General features: G+C 44.6%; 1 protein-coding gene across 1 annotated transcript in view; it reads right to left on the bottom strand.

Annotated features, from left to right (window-relative positions):
• LOC119973775 (NCK-interacting protein with SH3 domain-like) overlaps positions 1–15,055 on the bottom strand; it is a 226,907-nt gene that overhangs the window by 192,154 nt on the left and 19,698 nt on the right. The window contains exons 4-5 of the mRNA XM_038812198.1: positions 12,167–12,277; positions 10,940–11,002 (exon numbers count right to left, since the gene is read on the bottom strand). Coding sequence (XP_038668126.1) covers positions 10,940–11,002; positions 12,167–12,277 — 174 coding nt within the window. The remainder of the gene's footprint in view (positions 1–10,939; positions 11,003–12,166; positions 12,278–15,055) is intronic.

Raw genomic sequence — 15,055 nt, 5'->3', positions numbered from 1 at the left:
TACCTTCAATTATCTGTGCCCAGTCTCCTTGGGCCAACTCTTTCCTCAGGCCTGTATAATGCCTTCTGCCCAATGCTAAAACTCTAGTTTGTTTTTATTCATTGACAGGATGTGGGCGTTGCTGGCTAGGCCAGCATTTATTGCCATCCCGACTTGCCCTTCAGAAGGTGGTGGTGAGTTGCCTTCTTGAATCACTGCAATCCTTCAGGTGTAGGTGCACCCACTGTGTTGTTAGGAAGGGAGTTCCAGGATTTGTCCCAGTGACAGCGGAGGAACAGCGATATCTTTCCAAGTCAGGGTGGTGAGTGACTTGGAGGGGAACCTCCAGGTGGTAGGTTCCCAGTCCTCTGTCGCTCAATCTGAATTAGAAATTGCTGTGATCATCCTTCCAAGAGGATCCTTAACGACAAGGCTATTTATCAAACCTTCTTCGTTACACAATACTAAATCTAAAACAGTCCGCTCCCTGGTTGACTCCATAACATATTGCTCTAAGAAACAAACACGCATAACTTTCTGAAATCTTCCTCGAGGCTACTCTTGTCAATATGCACATTAAAATTAGCCATGATTACCGTTGTGCATTTCTCACAAGTCCTTCTTATTTCTTGGTTTATACTATGCCCCACTTTGGAAATATTGCTCAGCGGCCTGTAAGTTACTCCTACCAAATAATTTTTTCCCTTGTTGTTTTATATCACATAGAACAGTACAGCACAGAACAGGCCCTTCGGCCCTCAATGTTGTGCCGAGCCATGATCACCCTACTCAAACCCACATATCCACCCTATACCCGTAACCCAACAACCCCCCCCCTTAACCTTACATTTATTAGGACACTACGGGCAATTTAGCATGGCCAATCCACCTAACCCGCACATCTTTGGACTGTGGGAGGAAACCGGAGCACCCGGAGGAAACCCACGCACACAGGGGGAGGACGTGCAGACTCCACACAGACAGTGACCCAGCCGGGAATCGAACCTGGGACCCTGGAGCTGTGAAGCATTTATGCTAACCACCATGCTACCCTGCTGCCCCTGGATATCCATCCAGATTGATTCAAAATTTTGGCTCTTAGTCAATATCATTTCTTAATACAGCCTTGATGCCATCTTTAACCAATAAAGCAACTCCACCTCCTGTTCCATCCCCTCTATTCTTGCAGAATACTGAGTATCTTTGGACATTCAACTCCCAGACCTGGTCTTCCTGCAACCATGTTTCAGTAATCCCTACAAAATCATACCCATTTGTCTCTATTTGTACTGTCAGCTTATTGATCTTATTCCGAATACTGCGTGCATTTAGGTACAAGTTTATGTCCTACTGATTTGTCTTTCCCTTGCAGGATTTATATCCTAATAACCTCTACCTTCTCCTCACATGCTGACCTGCTGCTTTGGTTTCTATTAATCATTATACTACTTGTAGCTTTACCCTTCCCTCTCCCCCCCCCCCTCCTAATTTGCTAGTTTAAAGTCCTTGTGTCCACCCTATTTAGCTTTTCTGCCAGAACACTGGCCCCAGATCGGTTCCGGTGGAGACTGTCCCAATGTTACAGATCCCTCCTGTACCAATACTAATGCCACTGCCCCATGATGACAAGTGCCTCATGGTAGACTGGTACAAAAGGGGAAGCCACACGGGATCAGAGTGGGAAGATGGAGACAGAACTGGCGAGTTCACAGAAGGCAAAGGGTAGCAGTAGAAGGGTATTTTTCTGAATGGAAGGTTGTGGCTAGTGGTGTTCCACAGGGATCTGTGCTGGGGCCTCTTGTTTATAGTGTACATAAACAATTTGGAGGAAAATGCAACCAGTCTGATTGGTAAGTTCGCGGATGGCACCAAGGTTGGTGGAGTGGCAGATGATGTTGAGGATTGTCAGAAGATACAGCAGGACATAGATAGCTTGGAAATTTGGGCTGAGAAATGACAAATGGAGTTTAATCCGGACAAATGTAAGGCATTTTGGTAGGCCCAACATAATGGGGAAATATACCGTAAATGACAAAACCCTGAGGAATATAGAAAGTCAGAGCGATCGGGGCATGCATGTCCACAGATCATTGAAGGTGGCAACACAAGTGGACAAGTAGTCAGAAAGCATACGGAATGCTTGCCTTCCTTGGATGGGCATCGAATATAAAAACTGGCAAGTCATGCTACAATTGTATTGAACCTTGGTAAGGCCGCACTTGGAATATTGCCCACAATTCTGGTCACAACACTACCAGAAGAATATGAAAGCTTTGGAGAGGGTGCAGAGGTTTACCAGGATGTTGCCTGGTCTGGAGGGTGTTGCTATGCAGAGAGGCTGAATAGGCTGGGACTGTTTTCATTTGAAAGATGAATGTTGAGGGGTGATCTGATAGAGGTCTACAAGATTATGAGGGGCATGGATTGAGTGGATGGGCAGGCACTCTTTCCCTGGGTGGAGGGGTCAGTCACCAAAGGACATAGGTTTAAAGTCCTGGGGGTAAAGTTTAAAGAAGATGAGCGAGGCAGGTTTTTTCTTTTACGCAGAGGGTGGTGAGTGCCTGGAACGTGTTGCCAGGGGTGGTTGTGGAAGCAGATTCATTAACAGCATTCAAATGGCACCTTAACACATGGATAGGATGGGTATAGAGGGATACGGCACAAGGAAGAGCTGAGGGTTTTGACAAAGGTTGGTATCATGACCAGTACAGGCTTAGAGTGCCAAAGGACTTGTTCCTGTGCTGTATTGTTCTTTGAAATGGAGCCTCTCTTTCCTGCGTCACTCCTTTAGCCATGTGTTTACTTCCCCATACCAATGGCAATTTGCATGTCGGTCATATAATAATCCAGAGATCATAACCCTTGAGGACCTGTTCTTTAATTTTGTTCCTAATTCCTGATATTCCTCAAACAGGTCCTCTTTCATAATCTTGCCTACTTTGTTTGTCCCAACGTGGACCACAACAACTGGATCTACCCCCTCCGTCTCCACTATCCTTTCAAGCCAGTTAGAGATATCCCTCACCCTGACACCGGGCAGGCAACATACCATGTGGGACTCTCAGACCTGCTTACAAAGGATGCTATACGTCCCCATAATTATAAAATCCCCTACAACTACCACTTGTCTTTTAGTCGCCCGCCTTGAATGGCACGGTGCAATGGTCAGCTCGCTCATTCTCCTAACAGTCCTTTTCCTCATCCACATAGGGAGTAAGTACCTCAAATCTATTGGACAAGGTCAAGGACACAGGCTCCTCCATTTCTGAATTCAGGATCACTCTATCTGCCTCACTCACAGTCACTCTCCCTGACCACTTGCCGATTTTGAGGTACTTAATCTATGGGGTGTGACCACCTCCTGAAACAAAGTGTCCAGGTAATTCTCCCCCTCTCTGATGTGCCACAGTGTCTGAAGTTCAGAGCCCCACTCATCAATTCTGAGCCCAAATTCCTCGAGCAACAAACACTTGCTGCAACTTGCAAAGGGATCTGCCAGCTCCCATATTATGCAGTGAAAGGTCATCATCTGCCCAGCCATCTCTACTTAGTTAATTAATTAATTTTGCAGGGTGGGGAGGGGTTTCGGTTTGTTTCAGATTTCTTCTTTGGTTTGGGGGGGGGGGGGGGGGGGAAACATCTAGTTGGGGGGGTGAGAGTTGTGAGCTTGTTTTTTGTTTGTGGATTTCTTTTTTTCAAATAATTTTAATTCAAGTTTTCAACAACAAATTTTATCACAACAGAGAAAAACAGTACAATACAATACAATACAAAAACAATAAATTAAGAAAAAGAAATAAGCATAAAACCATGAGAACAAACCCCCATAACAAACCCTCCCGGACGGGTCTCACTGCCGTCCCACGCTCGCCCCCGCTTCTTGTTTGTGGATTTCTAATATTTCTATGTATATGTACAAAATGCCCTTAATAAAAAATATATTTTTTTAAATGAGTGTTGATAGTACTGGAGAAGGACCATAGAACAAACCAAGGAGGACTACAAGGACAGGATTAAAATGTCTGTAAATACATAAAGGATTAGAAGGAAACAACTATGAGATCCTTATTGAAGCAAAGGTGCAATGGCATTCCTGGCAAACTACAGTCCTGTCAGTTTATCAGTAGTGGGTAACATTTTAGAAATACTCATTCAGGGAAATAATAACTGGAACGGTAATGACTTGAAACTTGCTCTCTGCGAGCATGGTGGAAGTGGAGACAGTGAATGATTTCAAAAGGAAACTGGATGGGCACTTGAGAGAATTAAACTTAGACGGGATAGAGCAGGGGAACATGACTGAGCGTAGAAAAGACTTGATGAGCCAAATTACTTTCTTCAGTTGCATAAAAGCTATGAACAAAGACCCAAACTTCTCAATCTCGTATTTCCAGGATTTCCTTCTGAAAAAATGGCTTTAGACCCAAGGGTCTATTAGACACTGTGTCCAGGGACCAATATCACCTAATATTCTGGGCACATTTTTATGAAGGATGTCAATCCTTGGAGAGGGTGCAGATGTCATTTACTACAAAGGTATGTAGATGAGCTACTTGGAATAAAGAGGGCAGAACGGGTGGTATTCAGAGGACTCGGATTTAAGGCCAAAGGTGACAAGGGGAATTATTTCTTTTAATGAGTGTTATGTTGTTCTGGAATGTGGACACCACCTCCCCTGCTCTCTGACAAAGAGAAGCAGTCCATTTGCAAATGCAGCAAAACCTGGACAATATCCAGGCTTGGGCTGACTAGTGGTAAGTAACATTTACGCCACACAAGTGGCGGGCTATAGAACATAGAACGATACAGTGCAGTACAGGCCCTTCGGCCCACGATGTTGCACCGACATGGGAAGTCAAAAACTAAAGGCCATCTAACCTACACTATGCCATTATCATCCATATGCTTATCCAATAAACTTTTAAATGCCCTCAATGTTGGCGAGTGCACTACTGTTGCAGGTAGGGCATTCCACGGCCTCACCACTCTTTGCGTAAAAAACCTACCTCTGACCTCTGTCCTATATCTATTACCCCTCAATTTAAGGCTATGTCCCTTCGTGCTAGCCACCTCCATCCACGGGAGAAGGCTCTCACTGTCCACCCTATCTAACCCTCTGATCATCTTGTATGCCTCTATTAAGTCACCTCTTAACCTTCTCTCTAACGAAAACAACCTCAAGTCCATCAGCCTTTCCTCATAAGATTTTCCCTCCATACCAGGCAACAGCCTGGTAAATCTCCTCTGCACCTGTTCCAAAGCTTCCACGTCCTTCCTATAATGAGGCGACCAGAACTGTACGCAATACTCCAAATGCGGCCGTACCAGAGTTTTGTACAGCTGCAACATTACCTCATGGCTCCGGAACGCAATTCCTCTACAAATAAAGGCCAACACACCATAGGCCTTCTTCACAACCCTATCAACCTGGGTGGCAACTTTCAGGGATCTATGTACATGGACACCGAGATCCCTCTGCTCATCCACACTACCAAGAATTTTACCATTAGCCAAATAGTCCGCATTCCTGTTATTCTTTCCAAAGTGAATCACCTCACACTTCTCTACATTAAACTCCATTTGCCACCTCTCAGCCCAGCTCTGCAGCTTATCTATGTCCCTCTGTAACCTGCAACATCCTTCCACACTGTCTACAACTCCACCAACTTCAGTGTCGTCTGCAAATTTACTCACCCAACCTTCTCTGCCCTCCTCTAGGTCATTTATAAAAATGACAAACAGCAACGGCCCCAGAACAGATCCTTGTGGTACGCCACTCGTAACTATGACCATCTCCTACAAGAGAAGATCTAACCACTGCCCCTTGGCATTCAATGGTATTGTCATCACTGAATCCCTCACTCTCAACATCCTAGGGCAGTTTTAAACTTTTTTTCCCAGGACTCATTTTTAACAACCGACCATCCTTCGTGACCCAGCATTTTCTCTTGCCTCTAATGCGAGAGGTGAGCCTAGCCTTATATTCTGTAGTCTAGAGTAGCGAAGACTTAGAAATGGCCTAATTGAAACAGGCATTATTCTCTCAGGACTCTGCAGAGCAGATGCAGAATGTAAGTTTTCCTCAGATGGGTGGTTTACAGTCTGGGGATTTAGTTTGCAAATTACAATGCGACGATTTTAGACAGAGATGAGGAGGAATTACCTAACTTAAACTATTGTGAATCTTTTTAATCTCTAAAATTCACTATCAAAGAGAGTTCTGCAGGTTCAGACAGTGAGCATATTCATGGCAGATGCAGGAAGACTGAACTGAATTTTCTTTTAAAAAATCTTCTCCTGGGTCAGCGGTGTTTCTCTCTGGGCATGTGTACTGATGAGCAGGCACGCATGCATTTTTTTTTAAGCTGGCTGCATCTATCATTTTAAAGCCGCCCGCGATCGGGAACGCCGCAATGAATGGCTCCGTGTATTTGTTCAATGCAGTCAGCGAAGGCACTGGGTCGGATAGATTCACTGTGGAATTTTATGAACAGTTCGCGGCCACACCTGTGGGGTATGTTTAATGATTTTCTGTCCCAGTGGATGTTACCGGCCACACTGATGTCAGCATGAATCTCCGATCTTGAAAAAGGATAAATATCCCAATGCGGCACGGTGGTTAGCACTGCTGCCTCACAGCTCCAGGATCCCGGGTTCAATTCTGGCCTCGGGTGACTGTGTGGAGCTTGCACCTTCTCCTCGTGTCTGCTTGGGTTTCCTCCGGGTGCTCCGGTTTCCTCACACAGTCCAAAGATGTGCAGGTCAGGTCAATTGGCCCCTTAAGTGTTCAAAAAAGGTTAAGTTGGGTTACTGGGTTTTGGGGATAGGGTGGAGTCTTGGGCTTGGGTAGGGTGTGTTTTCCAAGGGCTGGTGCAGACCCGATGGGCCAAATGCACTTTAAATTATATGATTCTATGATTAAAACCCTCTCAGACTTTATTTGGTTCAATAAAATCATCTCATTCTTCTAAACTTCAATGAGTATAGGCCCAACCAGCTCAACTTTTCCTCAGAAGACAATTCTTTTGTGATTCACGCAGAAGGACACCCAGATTGCTCTGTACTGCAGCATTTTGCAATCTCTCATCATTTAGGGCAGCACGGTAGCACAGTGGATAGCACTGTGGCTTCACAGCGCCAGGGTCCCAGGTTCGATTCCCCGCTGGGTCACTGTCTGTGCGGAGTCTGCACGTTCTCCCCGTGTCTGCGTGGGTTTCCTCCGCGTGCTCTGGTTTCCTCCCAAAGTCCAAAGACGTGCAGGTTAGATGGATTGGCCATGATAAATTGCCCTTAGTGTCCAAAAAGGTTAGGAAGGGTTATTGGGTTACAGGGATAGGGTGGAAGTGAGGGCTTAAGTGGGTCGGTGCAAACTCGATGGGCCGAATGGCCTCCTGCACTGTATGGTCTATGTCTATGTTTAAAGGATATTCTACTTTCTACCTTTAATTTCCCACCTTATGCTCCATCTGGCAATTTTGTTCCCACTTGCTCAGCCGGTTTAAATCCCTTTGCAAATTATTTGCATCCTCCTCACAACTTGCTTTCCTACCTTTCTTTGTATTGTTAGCAAATTTGTCTACAATATCCTCAGTCCCGTTACCCAATTTAACCATACAGATTGTGAATCGTTGGAACCTCTAGCACTCCACAAGTTCCTCTTTACCAATCTGAAAATTATCCATTTAACCTGACTTTCTTTCCTGCTCACTAATTCTCCAGCCCCAACACCCATCTTGCACAGCTCCTTATAAAATGCCTTTTGGAAATTGAAATACGCTACATCTATTGGCCCCCTTTATCCATCCTGTTTGTGACATCCTCAAAGAACTCTGATAATTTAGTCAAACACTATTCCCCTTTCACAAAACCATGTTGGCTCTGCCTGGTTGGATTCTGATTTTCTCTCATTCATAATGTGGGCCACAGTGGTTAGCCCTATTGCCTCACAGCTCCAGGGACTCGGGTTCAATTCCAGCCTCAGGTGACTGTGTGGAGTTTGCACTTTCTCCTCTTGTCTGCGTGGCTTTCATCGCGGTGCTCCGGTTTTCTCAGGTTAGGTGGATTGACCATGCTAAATTGTCCCTTTGTGCCCAAAAGGTAGGTGGGGTTACTGGGTTATGGGGATAGGGTGGAGGCATGGGCTTAAGTAGGGTGCTTTTTCTAAGGTGCAGTGCAGACTCGATGGGCTGAATGGCCTCCTTCTGCACTGTAAATTCTATGATTTTAATGGGTTCTAATATTTTCCCATTGAATGATGTTAGACTAACTGACCTATAGATTCCTGCTCACTGCATCCCTCCTCTCTTGATACTGGTTCTACATTTGCCATTTTTCAATCTGCTGGGACCTTCACCAGAGAGTCAAGGCATTTTGGAAGATTATAACCAATGCGTCCGTTGTCTCAGTAGCCACTGATTTTATCATAGAATGCAGGCCAGAATCAGGTGATGTGTCAGCTTTTAGTCCCAATAATTTTCCCAGTATTCTTTTGAAATATGAAAACCGCTTATTGTCACAATTAGGCTTCAAATGAAATTATGAAAAGCCCCTAGGTTTTCCCCTCTAGGTTCCTCCCTCCTTTTTACTTCTTGATTGTCTATTACTTTTTAGATGCTTTTTGTGTTTCCTACTGTGAAGACCTATACAAAATACTTGTTCAAAGCTTCTGCCTTTTCCTGGTTTCCCATTAATTACCTCGTCTCACCGTCTAAACTTTAGACTCCAAAGGGTACAATGCTCATTTTAACTGCTCTTTCCTTTTTATATACATATGTGAGCTTACTGTTTTTATATTTCTCTCTGGTGCTCCAATTTCTCCCTCTAATATTTTTTCAGTCATCCTCTGCTGGTTTCTATCTCTTCTTTCAATTTGTCGCCAAACTTAACTTCCTTAGTCAGCCACAGGTAGTCCATCCTCCTTGTATTTCTTTCTCCATGGAACATATCTTTATTGCATTATCACCTTAAACATCTGCCGCTATTTCTCCTCTGTTTTAGCTTTTAATCCATTTCCCCAGCCAACATTAGCCCACTGTCTTCATACTCTTATAATTTCCTTTTAAGACCCACATAGCTCACCCTCAAACTGAATTTGAAAATCTACCATGTTGTGATTACTCTTGCCTCGAGGATTATTTACTTTAGGAGGTCAATTAATCCTATAGTCTGCTCTCTGATTGAAAACAGTTATCCCCACTGTCCTAAATACACTTACCAGCCTGGTTTTGGCAATTTGCTTTGCCCAATTTATGTATATTCCATTCTTCAGTGGACCTACTGTTAGGATGCTATAAACTACTTATGCCAGTGACATCTTCTGTTGCTATTTCTTATTTCTACCCAAACTGATTCTACATGTTTTAAACCAAGATTATTTCTCACAACTGTACTGATCTCATCCTTTATTAACAGAGTTCCCAGTTCCCTTTCCGGCTGCTCTTCTGAAATGTTGAGCATCTTTGAATATTCAGGTCCAAGACTTGGTCACTTTGAAACCACATTTCCGTAATGGCTATGATATATTTATTTATTTCGACTTGTGCTATCTATAATAACTCGCAAGGAAACTGTCATAACAGAGCTGAATTTATTTACATATGTACAAGTTATACTTTACATAACATCTCATCCCCAGTGCAGCCCCTCCTGAGAGGGTAGGTATGATCAAGCTCCGAGTTGGGCCTATTTTTATCCCTTGCCTTAACATGCCCCAGGTAGTTAGCCTCCAACCCCCGTATCTCGGGAGCAAGAATTCCATGACTCCCACCGGGAGATCAATGACTGTTCCCTTAAGGTCCTCAGGAACATGGGGGTTATAATTCTCCCAATTTACCCGCCTTGTTACAAATCAGCTAAAGAGCCTCTCATTCTGTCTTTTTACCATTTCCCTATTCAGATCTTACTTGTGCATGCACTGTGATATTTGTACGCCTTCCCATCATACATTGTTTCCTTCCCATAATACATTGGTTATAATTTTTCACATCACTACCCAGCACTATTGCCTTTTCCATTGTCTTTAACTTCCCAAATCTCTCCTCATGCAAAATCAGCACCCCCTTCCCCTCAAACGACAGGTCAATAGAGTGGTCAAGAAGACATACAACATGCTTGCCTTCATTGGGCGGGATATTGAGTACAAGAGTTGGCAGGTCATGTTACAGTTGTATATGACTTTGTTTAGGCCACATTTGGAATACTGCGTGCAGTTCTGGTCGCCACATTACCAGAAGGATATGGATGCTTTGGAGAAGGTGCAGAGGAGGTTCACCAGGATGTTGCCTGGTATGGAGGGTGCTAGCTATTAAGAAAGGTCGAGTAGATTAGGATTGTTTTTGTTGGAAAGACGGAGGTTGAGGGGGAACCTGACTGAGGTCTACAAAATTATGAGAGGTATGGACAGGGTGGAGAGCAACAAGCTTTTCCCCAAGAGTGGGGGTGTCAATTACAAGGGGTCACGATTTCAAAGTGAGAGGGGGAAAGTTTAAGAGAGATGTGCGTGGAAAGTTTTTTTACGCAGAGGGTGGTGGGTGCCTGGAACACTTTGCCAGTGGAGGTGGTAGAGGCGGGCACGATAGCATCATTTAAGATGCATCTAGACAGATATATGAATGGGCGGGGAACAGAGGGAAGTAGATCCTTGGAAAATAGGCGACAGGTTTAGATAAAGGATCTGGATCGGCGCAGGCTGGGAGGGCCAAAGGGCCTGTTCCTGTGCTGTAATTTACTTTGTTCAAACAATCCTCTCCACAGGCCGAGGTATATGGCTCACCAGAGCACTGGCCCCATCACAGTTCATGTAAAGGCTGTCCCTTCTGCTTTCCAACTACTGGTGCCAATGCTGCAGGAATTAAAATCCATTTTCAATCCACACAAATCTTTGAGCCAAGCCTTCAACCCTCTGATCTTATTTACCCGTTGCTAATTTTCTCAGTCTGTGGTAGCAAACAGAAATTCTTACCTTTCCAATTTTGCTTTTCAACTCAGCCCCTAGCTGCTCATACTCCATCAGCAGAATCTCTTCCTTGGTTGGCATACATGTAGACCATGACAACAAGATCTGGCCCGTCCCACTCCACGTTCCTTTTCAGTGCCAAGATGTCCGTAACCCTGACACCTGGCAGCCAACACAGCCTTCAGGACTCTTGCTCTTTCATATGGATGGTATCTCGCCCCGATTACGACTACATTTCTTTTTACTCTTCCCCCCCCCCCCCCCCCCCCCCCCGGCCACACTTTAATGGTTCCCTATACCAAGATCACTTTGCTTATCCTTCAGTCCCTGCTCTTGTCCACACAAGCTTCAAGAACATCAAACTTGTTCGACCCTCCTCGTTACTGGGGCCTCACGGTAGCATGGTGGTTAGCATCAATGCTTCACAGCTCCAGGGTCCCAGGTTCGATTCCCGGCTGGGTCACTGTCTGTGTGGAGTCTGCACGTCCTCCCCGTGTGTGCGTGGGTTTCCTCCGGGTGCTCCGGTTTCCTCCCACAGTCCAAAGATGTGCAGGTTAGGTGGATTGGCCATGCTAAGTTGCCCGTAGTGTAAGGTTAATGGGGGGATTGTTGGGTTACGGGTATACGGGTTACGTGGGTTTAAGTAGGGTCATCATTGCTCGGCACAACATCGAGGGCCGAAGGGCCTGTTCTGTGCTGTACTGTTCTACTGACCACAGAGCAAAGTTGAAGCATCTAACCTACGGGGTGCGACTACCCTGGAACAAAATGCCGAGGCAACTCCCCACCCTCCCCCCACCCCCACCTCATGAATAGCAGTTCCAAAAGTTCGGACTCTGGCCCGTTAACTCGGAGCTGAAGTTCCTTTAGTTGCATTTACAGTCTGCGGACATTGTTGCTGTGGATCATGCTGGGTCCACCAGCTCCAACATGCTGCAGCTGCAACACTTACCCTGTCAACTTTATTCTATATTTAATTAGGTTTATAAATATCACTCAACGATTATCTGTAGTTATATAGCCTAGTTTAATTGCTTAAACTATAGATTTAATGCAATGCTCATCTCTCCCAAAAACACGTTCAAACGACTGTCTCCATGTTGGAAAAAAAAACTCAGCAACCAATCACCTACCTGCTTATCGAATTAATGCCTCTGGCTTCAGCTCTCGCCATCTCCTTCTCTTGGACCACGCCTTTTTTGTGAAAGACCAGAACAGCATTGCCTCACTTACCAAATTCTCTGTCATTCTGCACTCAGACAGGCTGCATGCAAGACCTCGGGTATATATACTGGATGGCATTCCAGAGACCTGGCTCAGGAACCAGTTCTGGTTACCAGCTACCTATCAGAGCAGGGAGCTTGTTATCAGTAAGACTGAACAAGACTACAATTTACTTTATAAACTGCAAACTTCACTGAATTTTAAAAAAGTGATCAACCCTCAGAATTCCCTCACTTAGCAAAATCCGAAGTTAAGCATTGCCTTGTTGCACTAGTCTCAAACATGAGTAAGACGTCCTTTATTTATACATGTTCTTGACCAGTCCCTGAACCAATAAAAATCAATTTGTAGTCTCTTTGCATCTTCCTCACATCTTAGTCAACAAACTTCAGTGTTCAGACCTGTTATAGAGTCTATTCAAATCCATTGCCGATGTCATCAGTAAGTGCTGTGATGTCATTAGTTGTTGTTACCTGTGTATATAATATTTAACTACCGTTTGTTCAAATTTGATTCAGTTACTGCTATTTCGATGCTCCTGTTTGAGTCCGTACTGCATTTTAAAGTTTGTTACTTTAACATATTGAAAGATTAATTTTGGCGTTTTAACTACCTTTTTGTGGTCAAGTTACCAGACCTTTTTGGTGATACGAATAAAATCATTTTGAGTTTCAGTACGTTCAACACAAAGTTTTGCTAAGTTTACCGAAGGAAGACAAGTTTGCAGCACCATGGCTATGTTTGGGTCCATCAGCGAATTTGTGGAACAAGAAGTGGACTGAATATGTGGAAAGGCTGAAACACTTTTTCTTGACAAACGGGATCACAGATGAGGCTAGAAAGTGCTCAATTCTCCTGAGTGTGTGGGGTGAAGACTTCCAAGCGAGTGAAAAATTTAACTACACAACAGAAACCAGAGGGGACGTTTGAATTACGGATTTAGTTATACTTGTTCAGAATCACCACAATCCCGAGCCCTCAGTAATTGTACAACATTTCAAATTCCATACCACGGTGTACGGTGCTAGGGCCCCAGCTATTCAAAATATATATTAATGATTTAGATGAGGGAACAATATGTAATATCTCCAAATTTTCAGATGGCACCAAGTTGGGTGGGAAGGTGAGCTGTCAGGAGGATGCAGAGATCCTTCAGTGTGATTTGTGCAAGTGAATGGGCAAATGAATGGCAGCTGCAGTGTATTTTGGAGAAATGAGAGGTTAACCACTTTGGTAGCAAAAACAAGGCGGCAGACTATTGTCAGAATGGTAAATTAGGAGAGTGAAATGTGCAGAGATCTGGGTGTCCTCGTATGCCAGCCACTGAAGGTAAGCATGCAGGTACAGTAGACGGTAAAAAAGGCAAATGCTATGTTGGTCTTCATAGTGAGAGGATTCAACAACAGGAGCTGGGATCATAGAATCACAGGAGTCCATTCAGCCCCTTGCCTCTGCACCGTCCGATGAAAGAGCAGCATAATGAGGCCCATGCCTCCATCCCCATACCCCAGAACCCTACCTAAACTTTTTGGATGCTAAGGGGCAATTTAGGATGGTCAATCCACCAAATCTGCACATCTTTGGACTGGAGGAGGAAATCGGAGGAAACCCACGCATCATGGGGAGAACGTGCAAACTCCACACAGACAGTCACGCAAGGCCGGAATTGAACCTGGGTCCCTGGCGCTGTAAGGCAGCAGTGCTAACCACTGTGTTACCATGCCACTCCTTGCCGTGCTGCAATTATAGAGGGCCTTGGTGAGGCCACACCTGGAATATTGTGCAGTTTGGTCTCCTTATCTGAGGAAGGATGTTCTTGCTCTAGAGGGAGTGCAGCAAAGGTTTACCAAACTGATTCCCGACATGGCAGGACTGACATACGAGGAAAATTGAAATCGGTTAGGATTGTATTTTCTGGAGTTCAGAAGAATGAGGTGGATCTCAGATAAACCTATACAATTCTTTCTTTTTTTATTAATTTAGAGTACCCAATTCATTTTTTCTCATTAAGGGGCAATTTAGTGTGGCCAATCCACCTACCCTGCACATCTATGGGTTGTGGGGGTGAAACCCACGCAACACGGGGCAAATGTAAAAACTCCACACGGACAGTGACCCAGAGCCGGGATCGAACCTGGCTCTCGGCGCCGTGAGGCAGCAGTGCTATCCATTGTACCATCATGCTGCCCTAAACCTATACAATTCTAAGAGGACTGGACAGAGTAGATGTAGGAAGGATGTTTCTGATGGTGAGGGTGCCCAGAACCAGGGGTCACAGTCTGAGGATACGGGGTAGACCATATAGGACAGAGATGAGGAAAAATTTCTTCACCCAGAGAATCTTTGGCCTCTGGAATTTGTCACCACAGGAAGTAGTTGAGGCCAAAACATTGTATGTTTTCAAGAAGCAGTTAGATATAGCACTTAGGACGAAGGGGATCAAAGGATAATAAGAGAAAGCAGGATTAGGCTATTGAGTTGGATCACCAATCATGATCATAATGAATGGAGCAGCAGGTTCGAAGGGCCGAATAGCTTCATCCCGCTTCCATTTTCTATGTTTCTATCATGCTAAGGGGAAATGTTTTAACGCGAATAATTGTGTTTATGTCAGGAATTTTGGCAGTAACCATCATTGGCAACCTGGAGTTATTCTTAACCAAAGTGGTCCAGTTATCTTTGGTAGTGAAATTAAACAATGGAAGAGTTGTTCGCAGGCACCAAAGATCATATTTGTCTGTGCCATGGCACGACTCCCTGGGCTAGTGTGCAGTCAATTCCAGTCCCATTTGACCTGGAGGCGCAACACAAGTGAAATAAAATATTATTTTAAAATATCCGAGGGCACAGGTTGAGCCAATAAACTGCAGAAACCATATTTGTTGATTTAACACAAAT

This window comes from Scyliorhinus canicula, chromosome 11 (assembly GCF_902713615.1).
Source record: "Scyliorhinus canicula chromosome 11, sScyCan1.1, whole genome shotgun sequence".
Taxonomy (NCBI): Eukaryota; Metazoa; Chordata; class Chondrichthyes; order Carcharhiniformes; family Scyliorhinidae; genus Scyliorhinus; species Scyliorhinus canicula.
Note: the sequence above shows the minus strand (reverse complement) of the source record. Positions and strands in the feature narration are given on the sequence as shown.